Source organism: Agelaius phoeniceus, chromosome 18 (assembly GCF_051311805.1).
Source record: "Agelaius phoeniceus isolate bAgePho1 chromosome 18, bAgePho1.hap1, whole genome shotgun sequence".
Taxonomy (NCBI): domain Eukaryota; kingdom Metazoa; phylum Chordata; class Aves; order Passeriformes; family Icteridae; genus Agelaius; species Agelaius phoeniceus.
This window is the reverse complement of record NC_135282.1, coordinates 12,814,396-12,835,862: the sequence shown is the minus strand read 5'-3', so window position 1 is coordinate 12,835,862 and position 21,467 is coordinate 12,814,396. Positions and strand designations below refer to the sequence as shown.

The 21,467-nt window shown below is 52.5% G+C and overlaps 1 protein-coding gene across 5 annotated transcripts; it reads left to right on the top strand.

Moving 5' to 3' along the window:
• The first annotated feature begins 672 nt into the window (after nt 1–672).
• Nucleotides 673–21,460, top strand: LOC129128425 (acyl-CoA dehydrogenase family member 11-like). Of its 5 annotated transcripts, none has more exons than XM_077187928.1 (15): nt 673–1,078; nt 4,403–4,635; nt 5,245–5,344; nt 6,366–6,483; nt 6,861–6,994; nt 7,093–7,251; nt 7,947–8,041; nt 8,302–8,401; nt 9,340–9,480; nt 10,481–10,573; nt 10,936–11,043; nt 16,362–16,533; nt 17,238–17,304; nt 17,577–17,716; nt 20,832–21,460. In XM_077187928.1, exons 1-14 carry the CDS (start codon nt 785–787, stop codon nt 17,686–17,688), a joined length of 1,926 nt encoding a protein of 641 aa, XP_077044043.1. In that variant the 5' UTR covers nt 673–784; the 3' UTR covers nt 17,689–17,716; nt 20,832–21,460. The 5 variants fall into 5 exon arrangements, with proteins under 5 accessions (XP_077044043.1, XP_077044042.1, XP_077044040.1 ...); XM_077187927.1 differs by having other exon boundaries at nt 18,368–21,433; XM_077187925.1 differs by lacking the exon at nt 20,832–21,460 and adding an exon at nt 18,095–18,307.
• The last annotated feature ends 7 nt before the right edge of the window (nt 21,461–21,467 follow it).

Below are 21,467 nucleotides of genomic sequence, written 5' to 3'. Positions count from 1 at the left end.
CGTCCCTGTCCCTGTCCTTGCTTCTGTATCTGCTCCTGTCCCTATCCCTGCTGCCCTGTCCCAGGAATTCGGGCAGGACAAAGTCCTGCAAAAGCACAACCATGGCAGGGGCAGTAGTGTGGTATCATACTTGTTTAAAATCACTTTATAGTAAAATACTGGGTTTATTAGCAGCATATAACCCCAAAGGAGGTGCAGTTTGAAGTTACTCAAATCCACATTCTTAGAATACTCTGATACTTTTCTAGGGAGAGGGAGACTTGGTATCATCCCAACTCAAAGGCATCAGGGACTTCACAAAGAGCAGAGTGTTTTGGAGCCAGTGTCATAATCTAGGCAAGGAAGTTGGGTTCTGTTTCACTTGCATCTTATTTACAGAATAATCTGCCTAAACCAATTCTTCCCATCTCCAGGCAATTTGTTATCCTTCAGATAAGGAAACATATTTTTTCCTTTTCATCTCTACTCCAAGCAATTCAGGGGGATGCTCGTCCCCCAGCTCTGGAAATGCCAGTCTGTCCAGTTATGATGGTTTGCCCAGCTGATAGGACAACAAACACACTTGTGTTTTTCCAGACCGTTTTCTGATCTCTTTCCCAAGACCTTTTCCCTAGTTCAGTTAACAACAGCTGCTGGAAAGCTCCTCCCTGAGGGAGAAGACCTCATTGATTTTACAAGAATAATTTCACAACACACAAACACACCAGGATTGTGCTGCTGTCGGGCGAGGAAGGGTGTCTGCAAGTGAGAGCTGTAGGCGTGACCCCCGGGGCCGTGCGGGATCATGTTTGCCTGTCGCTTGCCCTGGTGGAGATCCAGTGTCACCTGCAAGTCGTGGCAATCAGGTCACTTTCTGCCTTGGGGCAGCTGCCAAATGCTGACTATTAAAGGAATCAACACGACTGTGGGGCAGGAGCAACAGGCTGGCATGAAGGAAAAACAAGTGTTAGAAGATTCGGAAATGCACCTCGCAAGGAGAGACACAGAGGGCCTCTTCCAAGAGCAGCCTGAGCCTGGGAACCAGTACTTGGAAGACACTTTGCTACGGAGTTACTTGAAAACACACCTTCCTCCCAAGGTCAGTTTGCGCTCCTGTGTGTACCCACCACGACTCTGCCGAGTCGCTGCTTCAGACTCTGAATTGAACATTTGTCTGAGCCCTTTTGTGCCTTTCAGTGTTTAACTGGAGGGAATTTATCAGCATTCCTTAAAACCTGTAGTGTTTGAGGGCAGGGGTGACAAACACTGCCAGGACACACACAGCAATGGCTCAGTGGGCTCCTGGGACTGGGCTGAGTGTTACAGTGCTGTTTTGGGATTGTCAGTGCGGGCATTTGTTGTCTGGTCATGTAGAGAAAGGAATTTCTGAGAGAGGAATCAGACTGAGATGCTTGTAAACTCTGCTTTGTTCCTCCACCTCTCTTCCTGGGGAAAGAGGGATTTTAAAGAAAATTCCTAAGGACTGGGGCTGTTCTCTGCCAAGAATTTAAGAAGGTGGAAAGGCCTCTTGGGGTTTGCTTGCTCCCAGCACAGGTTGGTGGCATTTCTGGGTTCATTTTTTCAGCCAGGAAAGGCTCGGTATGGATGGCAGGGGCGCAGATGAGGGGGTGAGGCCCCAAGCTCTGGGTGTCTGTGCTGTGAGCTCCAGTCCTACAGGAACCCCTGGGAGGAGGCTCACCTCTCTGCCTGGCCTCTGCCATCACCCCAAGGGCCACAGCTGCTTTCCACTTTTCAGGGAGCAGTTTTCATGGAGCAGAGTGTGACCTCTCTCCATGATTTATTCCAGCAGAAGCAATGCCATGACTCCTAAAGCCACCAGATGATCAGAGGGGAGGGGACCTGGCTTTCAGTGAGGCTCCCACTTCCCCTGCTTGCTCTCCAGGTCTGTGAGGCCTGGCAGACACAGTGTGGGAAGAGTGAGGTGGCAGTGCTGGGAGCTTGTCACAGCCATCCCAAAAGAGAGGAATGAGGCCTCCCTAAGCACCACTGTGGCCTTCTTGGCAGAAGAGAAGACAGGAAAGGAGGATGCCTTTGGGTAACCATGAAGGTCCTGCTCCTAACCTGCACCTTTGGAAGAAGCATGATTCAGGTCTCCTAAAGAATAAAAGGATCAGAACAACGAGGCTGCTTCCACTCCTTCCTCCAAAATCTCCCAGAGAACCGGGAGCAGATTTTCCTTTCATTTCTTCACTCAGGCCCAGCGGGGCAGTGTTGCCTCACTGCAGGAAAGGAGAGCCTGGGCTGCTGCCTGCAGCACTGAGCCTGCTCTCCATGGGAACACCTTCCTCTCTAGGACAGCAGCAACCCCTGAAGCTTTGGGTGTCCCACCGAAGCTGGAGGCTGACTCCTGTTGTGCTATTCCATGTCAAACACAGAAATTTTCCTGAACTGGCACAAAAATTTTCTTTCTCTGTTTGAAGGTGATTTAAGGAGAAGACTGAATTAAGCATCTATCTGCTTTTTCTGGGTGTTGTTGTGAAGAGGGATCTGTCAGGCTTTGCTGCCCTGAAAATACATCCTTTAATATAAAGGATATCTATTGGCACTCCTAATGTGCATTAATTTGCACATTTCCCATATCTTCATGCTTGGGACATCAAAGGACAGATCAGAGTGAATGAGACCACCCAGCAGCCTCAGCCCTGACCCAAATGTTTTTGTCCTCTCCACATCCCAGTGTCCTTTCTTTGGAACGCTGAGGCTGCTGTGTGCGACATTCAGGAGTCACAAGTGTAGGAGTTTTGATTTTGTTCCTTCACCTTGGAAATAAACACATTTTTTTGGGTAATTTGGTGGTTTGGCAGGCTGTGTGTGGTCAGGGCATGAGCTCCCAGTAAAGCAGTGGGGAGGTTTTAGGAAATATGGATGATGGTGAAGGGATTGTTGTATGAATTCCTTGTAGGAACCCAGACCAAGAGATCTGCTTGGCAGACTCATGTTCTTCTGCCTGCAAAAACCCACCAGGTCAGCAGTTCAAAGAGTCTTATGCTTCAGCAAAGTCCATGAACTTTGGATTCCTGGGTTATGCCTCGGAAACAACCTTCAAATTATTGTCAAACAGTGATAAAGATTAGAGGTGCATGCCCATGGCAAATATGGGAGTGACATGAGCTGGAGCAGCTGACAGGCTCTCCTGCATGGTTTTTGGCTTGTTTTGTGATTTTTAACACTGTTTTGTTGTTCTGCTGAAGGAAAACTGGCTGGTCTGAGGATGGAGATTTCCAGAGTGGCACCTGGAGAATGTGTGTTTGATCCTCATCACACCCATGGAGTGGCAGAGGGAGGAAGGAATCAATCACACAGGGTGTAGATGAATGAAAGGTCAATACAGGGACAGGCAGGGAAAGGAAAAAGCCATGTTTGTATTTCATCAACAGGAAATTAATGGGGTTTATAATTGCATGATTTTGGGTGCAGCAATTATGGCATTCACCTCCTTTATTATTTTATTGAGGAGGGAATGAGCATCTCTTGAGAGGCAGAGAACAGCAAAAAATATTCCTCTCATGGAAGCATATCAGGTGATTCTTTGACCCCCAACAGTCTTGGATGTGTTTAGGCCAATGAGGTCCAACAGGGCTGGAGGCTGGGTCCTCCTTGCCTGATTTTAGTCATCTAATATTCAGGTTTTTTAAATCTGGGTAACCTCACTTGGCTTTACTCCTAGACATGGAGGAGAACTTGCAAAAGGCAATTCCTGTCACCCTGAAATAGGGATCTGAGGGGGTTGGAATCAATCACTCCTCTGTGAGTGCTGGTTCCCCTCCATTAACTACAGACATATTACTCCATGCAGGTCAGCCAAGCCCAGCAGAAACGAGGGCACAAGAATCCCTCAGGAGGGATCCTTCAGGAAAGATGCCTGGGTGCAGGGTGGGAATTTGAATCTAGACATGTTGTGTGCCAGGCTGAAGCTGAAAAGGCTGCTCCATCCCTCCTTTTCTAATCTGACAGGCAGGTAGCTGCTGAGCCCAGTGGAAGTTTTCCTGTACAGATGAAGGCATTCCAGTTTTGGCAGCCTTTCCCCTGGCATTCTTCTCCAGCAGTAAATCTTGGAGTGGCTGAGGGACCTCTGGAGACCGTCTCGTCCAACCCCCCTGTTTGTGTGCATCTGTGTCATTCTCAGCCTTGACACTAAAGTGCTTCTGTCTTTTGTGAAATCCAGACACGCTGCCAAAAGTAACTTGAAAAAGTGATTTGAGGGAAAATAGAGAAAAAGTGACAGCGGAGCACAGCTGTGCCAGCAGAGGCTGAGGGAGCTGTCGTGCTGTGTTATGGAATGCATGGAAGGGCCAAGTGGCAGGAGACCACTGGCACTGCAGGACAGCATGACCAGTCCTCTGCCCTTCCAGCTGGGACTGAGGCTGGGATGTGCTGAAGGGCTCTCCTTGCTGCTCCACAGGTCCTGGAGGAGGTGCATCAGGACCTGGAGAGGTTTGGAAACCGCCTGCTGACCAAGATCCAGGCTCTGAGCTGGGAATGTGAGCTGAACCCCCCCGTGTTCCGGCAGTTCGATGCCTGGGGGCGGCGCGTGGATCACATCCACACCTGCTCGGCGTGGAGGAGGATGAAGGAGATTTCAGCAGAAGAAGGGCTGATTGCTGAGGCCTATGAGAAAAGATACTCGAACTGGAGGTAACTGGGGCAAATTGGGAATGACTCAGTGCCTTCCTGATTATTCTTAGCAAGGTTTATTCAGCGTTTTGCAGGACTGAGCTGATTGTGTAACCAGTAGCAGATGCTGCACGGACAGCAGCACACCTCCTGCTGTCCCCAGCAGCTCTGTCTGTCCACTGCAATGTTCCACCTCACCAATGATAAGCCATAACTAATGGCCCACACTTGATCATAATATTCTTTGATGTCACCTTCCTGATTGTGGGGCCTGGCAGTTCCCTGAACCACTCCAGCTTTGTGAGTGTTATTTGTAATGCAGCTGAAGATGTGGGATTTCACTCACAGGTGTTTTGTATTCCAGACCATGGAGACAGACCCACAATTCTTATTGTTAAAAACTGCACAAGCTGGCCTGGTGCTGGCTGTCCCACTGGGACTGAGAAACTCTGCTGTTCTTCTTCCCTCTTCCTGGCTGGAACAGTTTTTTGCCCTCTCAGAAATGAGTGGTCTGATCCTCACCGGTGCTGGCTGTAATTTTTCCTCTCTTCCCACTTGAGGTATTTTATCCTCGTGCTGTTGCACTGCTGTGTAACCCATCTGTTTTCCCTCTGTCTCTCCCTCTCCCAGCCGCCTGTACCAGGCTGTCAAACTGTACTTGTTCTCGAGCTCCTCTGGAGGTTTCAGCTGTCCACTGGCCATGACTGATGGGGCAGCCAAAGTCATTGAGGTATGAACTTGGCTGCTCCCTGAGGGCACAGCCCATGTCCTGGCACTGCAGGTTAGAGGCAGGAGCACCAGCCAAGGATGGAGGAGCACTGATCCATCTGGTTCTGGGCACAGCCCTTCCTTGCTCTGTGACTCAGCTTTGTCTCCCACTGCCTTTCTCCATGAGGTACAAAGCCTCTGTGCCCCTGCCAACGTTTATATTCACTGACAGCACTGTGTTCAATAAGGCCTTTGCTGCACATGGCACCTGTGGCACTGCAGGTAGCTGGAAAGGTGTCCCAAGTGGAAGTGTCCAAGGCCAGGTTGGACAGGGCTTGGAGCAACCTGGGATAGTAGAAGGTGTCTGCCCATGGCAGGGGGGGCACTGGGCAAGCTTTAAGACCCTTTGCAACCCAAACCATTCTGTATTTCTATGATATTAGGAATATATTTTTACTACAAGACAGTTTGTTTTCCCATATTTATCTGGAGTGGCAGTTAGATATAATAGGCCAGATCCATACCTGACATAAATTCACCAAACCACCAAGACTTTACCAATTGGAACGTTTGGCTCTGCATCTTAGTGACCCCCTTTGCATTGCCTCAGTGGCTATGTAGGATTCAGAGGAAAATATCCCTTAGGTAGCCAACCCTGGGCATTTAAATTCACAATAACTTAAAGCAGCACAAGGCAGTTCCCTCTCCCCTGCAGCTCCCTGGGTGCTGGTGACATCCAGCATACATGAACCTGGCACGTGGGCTGTTTGAGACCTCTCTCTCCAGAAATCTGAGGGGATAGGGATGCTCAGCACTCTGTGTTGTAACACAGCTCTGCACCTTCTGTCTGCACATTGCTGCAGGAGCTGGTGGGGGCTGTGCTGGCTCCCAGGCTCTCAGCTGCACCTGCAGATCCTCTGCAGTGTAGGACACTGGCTTCCAGACTGGCCTGGCTGAGCCCTGAACACAGCAGTCAAGGCAACTGTATAATGTCAACTCTTGTGTTATGATCATCTCAGTTTATTTTCTCTCCCCTCAAACAGTCACTGGGTATTCCTGAATCTCTGAAAAATGCCTTTGACCGTCTGACATCCCGTGACCCTGAGAAGTTCTGGACCTCTGGCCAGTGGATGACCGAGCGAAGGGGTGGCTCCGATGTTGGTACGTGCTGTGGGGTGGGAGCAGGCGTGGCAGTGAGAACAGAACACAAAGGATGTGGGGAACCTAACAAGCCAGGGAGCTTTAGGACTTCAGCAGAAATCATCCAAATCCTCTGCACAGCTCTGCTTTTTAACCAACAAAAGACCCAGTCTCTGTCCTCTTGTGCACACAGCCCTTTGTGTTCTTGGCTGAGGTAACTCCTGAAGAACTGGATTATACACACTGCATTTCTTATCGAGGGTCAATGAAAGAGATTAACAGCTCACCCATGCTCCATCTTCATCGTGCCCTAAAGGAGCTGCTGCTTATGCTGTAAAATCAGCATTGATTGACACAGAAGTTTCCACAAGACCAGGAAATTTTCTCCTCTTTTTCAGCAAATGGCACCGAGACCGTGGCCAGGAAGCAGCCGGATGGCACCTATCGTCTGTATGGATTTAAGTGGTTCACATCAGCAGCTGATTCTGACATGGCATTAACCCTGGCCAGGATAGCAGATGCTGAAGGACAGGTAAACCAGTTCTGTTGGCTGGGGAACCAGGGGAAGGAGCAGGGGAATTATTTTTCTTCCTTGTTGCATTGTAATAAAATCCTCTCTGTGCCTTGCAGTGTACCCAGGGCTCCAGAGGCCTGTCCTTGTTCTTCCTGAGGGTTCGGGATGAGGAGGGGAAGCTGAACAACATCCAGGTGCAAAGGCTGAAGGACAAGCTGGGCACGAGGCAGATGGCAACAGCAGAGCTGTGGCTGCAAGGAGCCAGAGCAGAGCTGGTGTGTAAGAGTTCCCCTGCCCTGGGGACTGGGCTGCCCTGGCATGGCACTCACTCCTGGGGCTTTCAGCAGAGATCCCAACTGAAAAACTTCCTCTCTTCCACCTCTGTGGCTTGGCTGTCCACATCACAGAACAAATCACTGGTGGGGCTCTGTGTGGGGCAGAGGTGAGAAGGGTTCAGGAAAAGATGTGAGAGAAGACAACAACAATAACAAAAAGTTATTTTAGGCTGGTCATTTCTCTAATCCTGGTTCCTGAGCCAGCAGAGGGACAGTTTGTGTAGTGTGCAGGTGGGAGCAAGCAGCAGGGACCAGAACTGATCATGCTGACACAGTCTCCAAAAGCCACTTCTCTGGTCATAGAAACAGAATCCCAGGATAGGATGGGTTGGAAGGGACCTTAAAGCTCATCTTATTCCTGCCCTTGCCATGGGCAGGGACACCTTCCACCAGACCAGGCTGCTCCAAGTCCCATCCAGCCTGGTGTGGGACACTTCCAGGGATGGGGCAGCCACATCACACCACAGACTTGGCTAAAATGAGACAAATGTATTTTAAAGCAAGCAGGTCTCTGAGTGCCTGAGGGCAGACAGGGACAGAGTGGACAGCCATGTCCATGTGTCTGTTGACACATTCCCATGTCCATCCCTACCCAAGGGCTGTGAAAGGCTCATGTCAGCCCTTGCTCCTTGCAGATCTCTGCAGAGGGCCGTGGAGTGGCCGCCATCTCCAACATGCTGAACATCACTCGGATCCACAACGTCATTGGTGCAGTGGCTTCCATGAGAAGGTGAAGGAAGGCAGCACAGATCCCCCAGGGCTGAAGGAGCAGGACAAGGGCACTTTACATGGCACTGAGCCAAGTGTCCCCTTTGTGGGACAGGCCTGGAGCCAGCAGTGCTGCAGGAGGAGGGTGACCTGTGGGTGGGTGACCTTTACAGGTGTGGTACAGCTGAGCAGGGCTCTTAGGGTGGAGGGGACTGGAAGGGAATGCTCAGAAGTGGAAAGCTGCTGGTGTAACTGTTCCCTGTGTGTGTTCCCATCCTCCAGGATGATCAGTCTGAGCAGGGACTACGCCCGCAAGCGCGTGGCCTTCGGGAAGCTGCTCAAGGACCATCCCCTGCACGTGCAGACAATAGCCCGGATGGAGGTGAGGCTTTTGGGAGCCAAGCTGGACCTGGTGGGAAGAAAAGAGGGCAGAGATCCTGAGCTGTTAGTGAGCACAGCCAGCCTGCCTGCACTCAGATTTAGGAGGCCATTCCTGCTAGAGCAAAGTGGATGCAGCAAGGGAATTGTTTTACTATAGTGGGATTTGATCTGATAACAGACCTAACTCCTCTGCTGGACTTCAAGTTATCCTAAACAATTACCTGGGAGTTTCTCTGAGAGAAAGGAGTGCCCTTACTATGATAAGTCATGACCTCTGAAGTTGGGTGTTTGCCTCAGAGTCCAGGCCTGACACCACAGTCACCTGACTGTTGTCCATGACTAGTATGGGCTCATCCAACTTCTCTGGGAGCTCCTGCCCCAGGAAATGGGCTGTAAACAGTATTTAAAAATTCTCTTGCAAGGTGGGGGAAAGTGGTCAGCATCTGTCAAGCATGACTTCAGGCTCCTGCATCTCATTGCCTGTGGCAGAACTCCCACTCTGAATGGAAGGGCAGACCCTACCTTGTCCCACAACACACAGCTCTGTACCTTGATGCTTCCCAAACCAAAACTTGCCAGGGAAGTAAGCTGCTCAGGAAGAAATCTGTCACAGACTTTGCAGTAGCTGGTGCTCAGAGGTTGACCATCATCTCACATCCATTACCTTTTGAAAACATGTGGATTTGGAGCCTGGATGCCTTTTAGGAGCTTTGTTAATGCTCAAGTAGGCCTGATGTAATGCACTCCCCCTTCACTGCATCATAGTGTCCAAGAGTGGCAGAGAGCCTTTAATATTCCATACTTTGTGCCTTGGCTGCTCAGAGTCTCTGAAGCTGTGGGTCTGAGCAGGCAGGGGTGGCATTTTACCCCGAAGCAATCTCACCCCTGGAGTCAGCAGAGTCCAAGACCCCTGCCAGTGATGCTGTCCTCTGCTCACAGGTGCAGGTGAGAGGGGCATTCCTGCTGCTCATGGACATCGTTCGCCTGCTGGGCCTGGCTGAAACCAACCTGGCCAGTGAGCAGGAGCAGCTGCTGCTGAGGCTGCTCATCCCAGTGGCCAAACTGTACACAGGGAAGCAGGTATGGAACAGATTGATTAGCCCAGAGTGTGGAATGTTGGCAAGCACAGAGCTGGGAAGAGGAGTGAGTGACACAGCAGTGAGAGCAGGGGATACCTGCAGCAATTCCTGCTCTGGAGGCTGCTGCTCCTGCAGGTCCTCTCTCAGTGTCACTCAGACTTCATTCCCTATTGGAATAATAACCAATATAGCTGGACTGGACGTGCCTGAGCTTGTCTGGCCCTTGCTGCTGAACCAAATAGCAGCAACTGTGGTGTTTCACCCCAGAGACACTTTTGGCTGGCTGGGTGTGTGGTGTTTCACCCCACAGACACTTTTGGCTGGCTGGGTGCTGCAACTGGGCACTTGGAGACAAGTCCAGGCTTGCAGGAGCTCTGGTGGCTGTGGGATGGAGCTTCCCCCCATAACAGGGGCTGCTCCTCAGGTTTCCCTCTGGCAGAGAAGCTTTAGGGGATGGTGAAGGAAAGGAGTTAGTTCTGATGGAGGGTTTGGATCCAGAGCTTTATTCTGGCCCACAGGGCTCTGAATGCAGCACCAGCTCCAATAGAACTCCCTGAGCCCGTGGTTGCTGCTCCTTTAACCCCGGGGAGAGGGGCAGGGAAGGGGCAGGGAGCCACCAAGCAGGGACAGGAGGGGAGGGACAAAGGGACAAAGGACACCTGGATGGCCCAATGCCCCCCAGGGGTAGAGGGCATCCTTTGAATCTGCCCAATCACTCAATGCCCTTCTGGAATGCCAGGACTGACAGACAGTGCTGGGAGGGGGAAGGAGAGGTGACTGACACACCTGGGAGGGAATTACCAGGGGAGGGACCCGGGGTTCTGAGGTAAACCCTGAAATTACAATGCAACAATTCCCATCTACTCCTCCTGCAGGTAATGACCAACCTGCCTCAGGAGATGAGCAGGTCAGCCCATCCCAGCAGGAGCTGCTGTGTGGTGTGGGAGGTTGGATTTTCCCCTCAGGCACTGTGGATCATGCCAGCTCTCTGCATTTTGCAGGCTTCTGCCGTGGCTGTTGAGGCAATGGAGAGTTTTGGGGGCCAAGGTTACATGGAGGACACAGGCTTGCCAGTCATACTCCGGGATGCTCTGGTAAGAGGGTGGCAGGAGAAGGTCCTGTGTGTCACCAAGTCCCCTGCACAGCACTCTGCTTCCCTGCTAAAGACACACTCAAGGGAGAACAGAGCCCTCCCAGGCTCACTCCAGGTGTGTCAGCTCTTCCCTCACTGCCTTCCTGCTGAGCCCAGTCACCCCCAGGGTGTGTTCCTGGTGCTGAGGCTGTTCCCCAGCACAGCAATGGAGCTGGGCTCCACTGCTCCCTTCCACTTGTTGTGAGACAAGACATCTCTGGAGATATCCTTGGTATCCCTGTGTCTGCCCTGTGTCTCTGTTCCCTCCCACTCCACTTCTTTGCTGCAGTCACTGCAAAGGTTCCTCGATGCTCTTCCACACAGGTGCTGTCCATATGGGAGGGAACAACCAATATCCTGTCCCTGGATGTGCTGCGATCCCTGGCCAAGAGCCAAGGGCAGGTGATGGCTGTGTTCCTGTCCACAGTGCAGGTGAGCCACAGCTGCAGCTCTGCTCAGCCTCACCCTGGCACAGCCTTCTTTGGGGTTTGTGCTCCTGCCTGAGGCTGGCAGGGAATAGGCCCAAACTGAAGCTTTAGACAAGTATTCCAGCAATTGGAATTGTGTCTTACAATTCTGCTCCTTAAATAGCTCTTCCAAAAGCAGGATGCAGGCAGTGCTAATCCTGAGATCCTTGTGTGCTTTCAGCTCAGCAGTGGGGAGCTTGGCACTGTCAGAGTTCCTCAAGACAGGTAGCAAAATAAGTGGTTTTTTTTTTTAATGTGACTCACCTTCCTGAATCCAAAATAATTTTGTGGTTTTGTTTCTTAACTGGAAAATCACCACAGGACTGCTGAATATTGAACCTCACTAGGGCTATCTACTGCATTATGACTTTCTATTTTTATTCCCTGAAAAGATGGAAAGAGCCAAAGGAATTCCATTTCTGCCTCTTTGGATTTGCTGTTCTCTGGCTCTACTTTTAAAGCTGCTCAGGTGACAGGAGTTCAAAGCAGCTCAGTTTCATGAAGGTGAAGGAGCATCTCCTGCCTTGGAGCATCCCAAAAAGGGAGACAGGAGGCAGGATCAGAGGGTGTTGTCTCAGAGGTGACATTATTAATCCAGACACAGCAATCCAGATCTTGTTAGCCCAGGCACAGCAAGGGAATCCTGGGCATCTGGATTTGGTGGTGTGCAGCCTTCACCTTCCCACCCAGACCCCATGAGGAGGGAAGAGTCTGGCACAATGTTCTCCTCCAGCACTGGGGACTGGGCAGAGCTTTCCAGAGCCTGGGTAGTTCTAACAGTGGCTGCAGCTTGTGTCCCATCTCACCCCCCAGTTCAGCTGTGCTCTGTGCACCTCTGTGACCTCCAGGGCTGAGGGTCCCCTTGCCATCCTCTCAGACAACTTTTGAGAAGGGAGAAATACCTCAAATGATTTGAGCACCAAACAAGGAGCCAGATCTGCTCAGGAGCAGCACTGAGCACATCTGCTGGGGGCAAATCCAGCTGTTGGCAAACAGCTGCTTAGGCTGACACTGCAGGTAATGGATGGGGAAGTAAAGGAGCTGTGGGTAGGCTCTAAAATAATTTGGAAAGAAGCAGCCCCCACAGTCTTACACCGAACACTAATTTGAACAAACAGCTCACAAAGGTGCTGTGCTGCACCCTGGAGCAGCTCCCTGGTGCAGCTGGGAGGGCCCCTCCAGCTGCTCAACAGCTGGATAATCAGGGAGCATTGGGGAGCATGGGGGAGCACAGCCCGTGATGCAGAGCAGGGACCTGCAGAGCAGAAACGGGAGCACTGAGATTCATTAATTAACGAGCTCCTCAGTGCTCCCATCAATCACGCTGTGGGTGAGGCTGGAGGGGGAGGGGAGTGCTGGCTTCAAGGTCTCCAAATTCCAGCAATGCCACTGCCTTTACTGTCCCTGTCACTGCTGCATGTCAGGGAGAGGGGCTGGGCTGGGCTCAGCAGGGTGGATGCTCCTGTTCTGGATAGAATCAGAGCTGGCCAGTTTAAGCTTTTCCTTTATGCCTCGGGCAGCCAGGTGCTGGAAAGGCAGCCTGGGAGGGGTTTCTGTCTGCAGAGTTCTGCAGGAACGTGCTTGAGTTTCTACACCAGAATCAGGTTTTCACTCACAGGTGATAAACAACATCTTTCTGAGCGCCAGGTGTCCAAATTCTTTCAGTCTGAGAGTCTGGTTCATTTTGAAACATTCCTCCCAATCCTGTCTACTGAGGAAATAATTTAACCCATCGTAAAGGGGTTTTTACTGCCCCAATCCATTTCCTTTTTATTGATGCACACAAACCGAGTACAATTTATTTTATGTTTGTCCATCAAGGTTCTCAGTGTGCAGGACTTGTGCCCATTGTCAGAGGCTTTGCAGAAAGCAGCATTAGTACCTGTACAGCTCTTGGTTCTCTGAAAGTCATTTCAAGGGTAACTCCAGGTTTTGCTTCTATCCTCTATCACTTGTCTCTACTGATGGTGAGATGCCCAGTGCTGCTGGGGCTGTGATCAGGAGCAGGAACCAAGGGTTGTAATTATCATCAGGAAAAGGGAAATACAGAGAACTGCCCCATCCTTGCACAATATGACTATGAGAAGATGAATTTTTAGGGGTTTTAGTACACAAGTGAGTTTGTGACAAACCACCTTGTCTAGAGGTTATGAGTCTGGAAATCCTGGGGAGAAGAGTGAGTGTGAGAGACAGGGATGGAATCATGGAATGGTTTGGGTGGGAAGGGACCTAAAAACACCTCTCATCCCACCCCTGCCACCTCCCACTGTCCCAGGCTGCTCCCAGCCCCAATGTCCAGCCTGGCCTTGGGCACTGCCAGGGATCCAGGGGCAGCCCCAGCTGCTCTGGGCACCTGTGCCAGGGCCTGCCCACCCTGCCAGGGAACAATTCCTAATTCCCAATATCCCATCCATCCCTGCCCTCTGGCAGTGGGAGCCATTCCCTGGGTCCTGTCCCTCCATCCCTTGTCCCCAGTCCCTCTCCAGCTCTCCTGGAGCCCCTTCAGGCCCTGCAAGGGGCTCTGAGGTGTCCCTGGAGCCTTCTCCTCTCCAGGTGAGCACCCCCAGCTCTCCCAGCCTGGCTCCAGAGCAGCTCCAGCCCTCAGAGCATCCCTGTGGCCTCCTCTGGACTCTCTTCAGCAGCTCCAGGTCCCTCCTGTGCTGGGTCCCAGGGCTGGGGCAGCTCTGCAGGTGGGGTCTCACCTGGGCAGGGCAGAGGGGCAGAATCCCCCCTCTCCCCCCTCTCCTGCTGGCCATGGTTTGGGATCAGTCCAGGACACATCCTGACTTCCAGCTGTGCTGTGGTGAGAATTTCAGGTGGATACTGCACAGGACCAGTCAGTTTGTGTTGTACTAAAATTTTATTAGCTGGAATTTTGAGCCAGAGCCCTGGGTGTACTTTCAAATTCAATTACAATCTGAAAAGTGCCTCTAAAATAGCTCAGGGCACTTTGTTGATTGTTGCATTTGAGTCACTTCAGGTGAAATTTGGGCACATCCCAGGACAGGGTCTCAGCACCAGCCCCGCACATGTCGTGCAAGGCTCAGAATCAACTCTTGCCTCAAGAATTTCTGTGTAGGGCTGTAATTCAGGCTGTAACTCAGGCTGTAAATCAGCCTTGCAATCTCAGACATATGACAGTGTTTTCAGGTCCTTTTCAGACCACAACCCCAATTTTCAGGCAGCAGGAAACAAATGGAGGTTATTGATGTGGGGCCATGTGTTCACTCCAAGCATTGACACAAAATTGTGCTTTTAGCCCTGGTTGGGATGTTCCTCCTGTCACTGTATTTTTAGATACTCATGATTAATCTTGTAAGTAAAAACCACTCTGACCACATGGCTTGGGAGCCAGTGAGAGCAAACAAACAAGCAGCATCTTAAAATGCCTCCATGAAACCAGAGGGAATCAGAACTATTGGAGCTCTGCAGCTCCTCTGCTGATCCTTTCAGGCAGTAAGGGGTGGTGGGGCAGTGATGCTGTGTGTGCCTCCACCCACAGCTGGAGCAGAGCAACCAGCAGAGAACAGGAGCTGCTCCTGCCTTGAGCATTGCCCTGAAGCAGCTCCCAGTCTCTCCAGCCCAAGTGCAGAGAGAGCATGGAAAAACCTTCCAGGAGATGAAGGACTTTTAGGAAAGGAATAAGTGCAATTGGAAAAAAAAATATTGGCAAGCAAAGAAAATACAAGGTCTTTTTTATCCCTTAAGGACAAATGATGCTTTTACATTCCTGATCCATATTTCCAGGTGTTCAAGTCCTCCAGCTGTGGCAGTATGTCTGTGTCCCAGCCACAAGCAGCAGGTGTTTGTGGTGTCCCTGTGCTTGGCTGGTGCCATGCTGGCTCCCACCCAAACTGTGGGAGTTGATGCCTCTGGGATCTGTGATCCTCATTAGCAACAACCTCTGGGCTCCTTCAGAACACCTCATTAGTATTCCATGGGTTGGAGCTTTATGGGATTTATGTTGGCACTGGAGTTGTTCTTGTATTGACCAGCACATGCTGGGGGTGTTTCTGCCCCTGGAGCCTGCAACAGCAGCACTGGGAAGTGTGGAAGTGTGGAAGTTTGGGGTCTGAGCACTCAGAGAACACAGAGCAAACGTGGGCTCAGCCCAGCCCAGATGGAATTTCTGGTCCAGTAAGAGGAGCTGCGGCACTGAAAGCCTGAGAAACATAAAAAATTCCTTCTGTGTAGCTGCTGCTCACAGGCTTCAGTCTGGTCTGCAGGTTATTGATGGAGCTAATTAATGAACAGCACCTCCCACCACGCTGTGCTGCTCACATCCAGCCTTTGGGGATGCTCTCCAAGCTGATCCCTCAGTCCTGCTGCAGAGAGAGGGGTTGGAGTGAGGGAAGATGGGACCACAGCCCACGAGGCAGGGCCAGCCCCCAGCACAGGCAGTGTCCCACTCCTCCTAACAGGGAACAACACAGGAGACACAGATGAACAGTGTGGGAATGCCAGCCCCAAAGAACAATTCCAGACTCTCAGCAGGGTATCCCTGGTGTTTTCACAAGGGATTTGGGATGTGGCAGAACAGAAGCTCGGCTCAGCCAGAGGAGATTTCAGGCAGTGCTGCTGGCACAGTTAAATTCCCAATCTCCATCAGAATCACAGAATCCTTTAGGTTGGAAAAGTCCTCTGGGATCAAGTCCAGCCATTCTCCAGCACTGCCAAGGCCACCACATACCCATGTCCCCAAGTGCCACATCCCCATGACTTTTACATCCCTCCAGGGCTGGGGATCCACCACTGCCCTGGGCAGCTGTGCCAGTGCCTGACCACCCTTTCAGTGAAGAAATTTTCTCTAATATCCAACTTGAACCTCTCCCAGTGGAGCTTGAAGCCATTTCCTCTTGTCCTGGGGCCTTTCCCACTGACACAATTTGGAGAGGAAAGCTCCTCTAAATGTGAATTTTCCTGCCTGGACACAGCTTGAGCATATTTGTGCAAGCCATTATATAATCCTGAGAGAATTAGCCCTGATACAGGTATAGAGTTAGAGAAAACTGGGCATGAGAGCTGGTCTCCATGTGCAGCTGGGAAGCCAGAATGGAAACAGCAATGTGCTGGCTCTGGTCACAGGGAATTCTCCCTCCCCAAGGCAAGGCTGGGAGCTTCCTTTGAGCACATCCCCTTCTCTGGCTGCTCCCCCTGTGCCAGTGGCAGCCACCTGGATCTGAGTTTGTTGTCAGCAGCTGGGTGTGCCCAGGGTCCCAGCAGCCCCTTCCCTGGCACAAGGCAAATACACTGGAATTTTTCCTGTGGTTTTTCTCTCTGCAGAAAAAGCTGGAGCTGGCTTCAGGCACTGAGGAGCTGTCCCCAGCTGTGCAGAGGGCACAGGAAGCCATCGGGAGCCTCCGGCAGTTCATGGCAGCCACGGGCTCAGAGCGGGCACTGACCATGGAGATGGCAGCCAGGGACTTCTCCTACAGCCTGGCACGGATCTACACAGGCAGGGCAACCCAGGAATCACAGAACCATGGCATGGGCTGGGTGGGAAGGGATCTCAAAGCCCATCCAGTGCCACCCCTGCCATGGCCAGGGACACCTCCCACTGTCCCAGGCTGCTCCCAGCCCCAGTGTCCAGCCTGGCCTTGGGCACTGCCAGGGATCCAGGGGCAGCCCCAGCTGCTCTGGGCACCTGTGCCAGGGCCTGCCCACCCTGCCAGGGAACAATTCCTAATTCCCAATATCCCATCCATCCCTGCCCTCTGGCAGTGGGAGCCATTCCCTGGGTCCTGTCCCTCCATCCCTTGTCCCCAGTCCCTCTCCAGCTCTCCTGGAGCCCCTTCAGGCCCTGCAAGGGGCTCTGAGGTGTCCCTGGAGCCTTCTCCTCTCCAGGTGAGCACCCCCAGCTCTCCCAGCCTGGCTCCAGCCCTTGGAGCATCTCCATGGTTTCCTGTAGATTCCAGCAGCTCCAGGTTCTTCCTGTGCTGCTGATGGATTTCAGACCAGGAAAGGGCTGGGAATCAGCCACAGGCACCTGATTCACACCTGGCTCAAGGGTGGAGCTCTGGAGCTCAGTTCCCACCTTTCATGCTGAAGCAGCTCAGCCTTCAGGCACTGCTCAGGAGTAACCACCAGCCTTTGTTCCTGAGCCCTGGGCTGTTCTGGCAGAGCCTGGGAATGCTGACACCTCCTCCTCCTCCCCTGCAGGAGCTCTCTTAATGGAACACGCGGCTCGGCCCGGCGCTTCCCCCACAGACATCTGCGCTGCCCTGAGGTAGGCACAGCCCAGCGCGCCCCGAGTGTTCTGGAAGATTCCATGGGCAGCGCCAGAGGCTTTGCTCCGCCTCCGGAGCGATCCAAGCCCTGGCCATGGCCAGGCCCGCGAGCAGAGCTGGGAGCGAGCAGCGGCTGCTCTCAGCCCCGGGGCTTTTCCCCGCTCGGGCCGTCTCCATTCCCGCACTGACGGGCGGGATCCCCCGGGCTCGGCTCGGTACCAGCCCCGCGCGGGTGGCAGGACCGGCAGAGCCCAGCGCTGTCTCCATCCAGGTGGTGCGAGCAGGAGTTGTGCCCGGTGGCCGCGGAGTCAGCGAGGGGCGGCTACGGGGCCGGGGCAGCGCTCCGGGACAGCGCCCTGGTGTTCGGGAGTAGCCGGCTCTGAGCGCCCGCAGCCCCCGCACGGACACCAGGTGGGTTTCAATCCAAACAATCCCCCAAATCCTCGGGTACCTGCAGATTCCAGGTGTGCTGGAATGTTCCGTTCCACAAGGGGTGAAACCAAATCCTTTAGGAGCGACCCCCACCTGCCCCGGGCTGAAATCCACGGCTTTGAGGTTTCCTAGTGCAGACACAGCCCCGAGAGTCACTCCAAGGTGCTGGAATGTTCTCACAGTGCTTTAGGCAAAGCCCCAGTGACAAAATCCAGACAAGAGCTGGAAGCAGCAGCTCTTCAAGTGCCGACACTCTTATTTGTTTAAGAAAACCAACCAAAATCAAACTGAAAGTTATCTGAAGCTGATTAAATCCAGAAATCCACCATTTTCCTTGTTCACCTTCCTGCTTTCCAGTGCTGACCACAGACTTCCACCCCTGGGGGGGGTTTGCTCCAGGGGCAGCCCTTTCCACCCACTGTGGCTGTGAACATTGACCTCAGAAACTGCAGCTTTCTGAAGAAAAAAGGGATTTTTATTCTCTCTGGCCTCCAGAAAGTGGATTAATTCCCTATGCATGTGTCCTAATGATGCTGCAATCCATCCTGACATAAATTCGACATAAGTTTTGGACTGAAATCCAGTAATTCTCCACCTAAGCACTGGCTGTGGGCTTCTCCTTCCCCTCAGCCCATCAGTCGACCTGCTTGGTATTGCCCTGCTGGCTACAAGTTTTTAATTAAGAAGTTGCTAATAGAAGAAGAAAGGATTAATAGACTGAAGACAGCTGGAATTTATAGCTGGGAAATGCTGCAGCAGCCAGACACTGAGTGGGAAGAGGGGGAAGGAGCTGTGTGCTGAGATTGGGGTTGTCCAGAGGTTCAGAGATGGCAGAGCCAGGAGGACACAAAGGGTGGCTCTGGGGAGGAGCAGAGTGGAGCAATCCCAACAGGACACAGCAAGGGAGGCTCCATGGGCTCCCTGTGTCCTGGCACAGGGATCACAGCCTGAGCCAAGCAGAGCTTCCCTGAAATCACCCAAATGCCATGAACCAGCCCCAGCAGCAAAGGGCTTCTGTTGTCTGTGATTGCAGAGAATAAAGAACATTTGGGTTTGGAAAATCTCCTACATCACAGAATCATGGAATCATGGAATGGTTTGGGTGGGAAGGGACCTTAAAGTCCATCCAGTGCCACCCTTGCCATGGCAGGGTCACCTCCCACTGTCCCAGGTGCTCCCAGCCCCAGTGTCCAGCCTGGCCTTGGGCACTGCCAGGGATCCAGGGGCAGCCCCAGCTGCTCTGGGCACCTGTGCCAGGGCCTGCCCACCCTGCCAGGGAACAATTCCTCATTCCCAATATCCCATCCATCCCTGCCTCTGGCAGTGGGAGCCATTCCCTGTGTCCTGGCACCAGGACTGTCCCTGCAGTTTGGTGTCAGGGATCTCACAGGGTCAGTGCACAGGAGCTGCTGTGCCCTGTGGAGCTCAGGGAGCAGCAAAGAGAGGGAGCAGGGCAGGGTCTGAGTGACCATGGCAGAACATCCACCCCCAGATGTGCCCGTGGCTCCAACAGCAGGAGGTGGATGTGACCCAGGAGGGAAAGGCCACGTGCTGGAAGTGTTTGCAGGGCTGGGATCCCCTGCTCTCCCTAGGGCTCATCTCCAACTGCTGCCAATCCAGGCTTCCCCTTTTCCCAGCCTATTTTACATTTCTGAACACCAGGATTAATTTTTCCTCATACATGAGCTGTAATTTGCCTAAAAATAAGCCCCTCAAACTGGGAGCTCTGCAGATGCACCAACTCAGAGAACAAGGGACTATGAACTCATCACTGTGTAGGAAAATGATAGATTTATTAGGATCTAAATATTCACTCTGAAGCTACAGAGGAATAAAGGCTGTTACACACATGAGGGTCTGACACTTCCAGTGCTGCTGAACAGCTCTGTCCTCAGAGCTTGGCATGGTTTCAACTATTTCATGTGCTTCAAGTAAGTAATTGAGACTTCAGATGTCATTTTAATATAAATCCCACCCAAAAAGAGGACAGTCAAACCCATCACCTGCTGCCACTGCAAGGTCTGAAAATCATTTTGTGACAGAGCTGTGGGAAATTGGTTTAAAACGCAGATTTGTTAAATAATAAAGTCAAACTTTAGCGGCATTTATAAAATGTCCAAGTGCAAAGAATGGTGAGCTGAAGTCCCAAAATGCAACAATGGGAGCTGTGGCAGCTGCTCTGTGGGAAGAGATGGGCGGCTCCAAGCCTGGGGAACACCTGGGCCTCCTGCAGAGCTGCCCTTGGCTCAGTGCTGACTCCAAACCTCATCCTGGGTAATTCCAGGACTGTTTGATAGGCCCTGAACCTGCTCAGCTTCCCGCCCGTGGTTATTGATTGCCCTTTGCAGCCTCCCAGCACCTCGGAACCCCTCCCAGGGCAGGGTTCCTCCCCCTCCTGCAGCCTTTCCCGGGTCGTGGAGCAGTTCCCAAACACCTTCTTCCCTCCCTTCCCCACCCTGCCCCTGCCTCCACCACCCTCACTGAGCCCTCCCAGGTGAGATCCCTCCTGCCCAGTGCCCCCAGTGCCCCCAGTGCCCCCAGTGCCACCTCCCCCTGCCCCGTGGGGGAGCAGGGGACCCTGGCATGAGAGGGGCCCTCAGCTCCCGGTGATTCCTGACCCTGTCTGAGATCCCGACTCAGGAGGTTGTTCCACAGCCCGGGGGCAGCACTGAAGCCGCCTATCGCGACAGCAGCGCCGGTGTCCCGACAGGCCCATAGGCTGTGCGGGAGCTGGGACAAAGGAGAGAGGGAAGAGGCTCCTTAGGAAGAATTGAGCACGGGGAAATGAGCTTTGGCACCTCAGCCGTGTCCTCCTCGGGCAGAGCTGCTGCCCCTGGCAGGAGCCCTTCTGCACCTTGGGGAAGCTCAGAAGTTCCCCGATCCCCCTGCCGGGGCAGAGACCCACACTCGGCACTTCCCAGAGCAGAAACTTCCCGGCAGCGCTGTGCCCGGGGCTGTAACATCTGCAGGACAAGGAGCTCCTGAGAAAGCCCTCAGGAGAAACTCAAGGATGAGAGGAGCTCCAGGAAATCCCACTGTGAGGTGTAACTGAAACACTGCATCAAACGCGATTCCTGCTTCTTTTCCACTCCAGATTCCATCAGCAGCTCTACCCCAACCTGGTTTATTTTGATTTGATGAACACCATCGAATCACAGATGGATTGTGCTCAAGGTCCCTCACAGCTGCTCAGACCCCCAGGAATTCAGGGCAAATCCTCAAATATGTAAAAGAAGAAATAAATGATGGTGCGGGGCCTGAGGACTGTGCACAGCTGGAATGAGCAGGCAGTGCTTGGAAAATGGGAATAATCCTTGTGCAGGACAAACACCAGTTGAGTTCTCCACCTTCTGGGACAAAGAGATCTTAACCTGAGTGAGTTTGGTTTGCTCCCAAAGAGCCACAGCTCCACCATCCAGCATCAGGACAAGGCAGGTGCAAGTGGGAATGGAGCCTCCACTGCCAAACCCCACGGAAAGCAGGGGAATTCCCTGGAGATCCGGGCTGCTCCTGTATTTGGGTAACATCACCAGACTGAAATACCATGGCTGGTCAACGGGAAAAAGAAAAACACACTATGGAGGAAACTGAGACTGGCACACACTGTGTTGTGTGCTTCCCCCTTCCTGGGACTCCTGCACCAGGAAAACCAAGCCTAAGATTTAATTTTTTGTCTTAAGTTTAGGAGTGGCAGTTTGTTGTTCCTTGGAAAGGCACAGCATAGAACAGA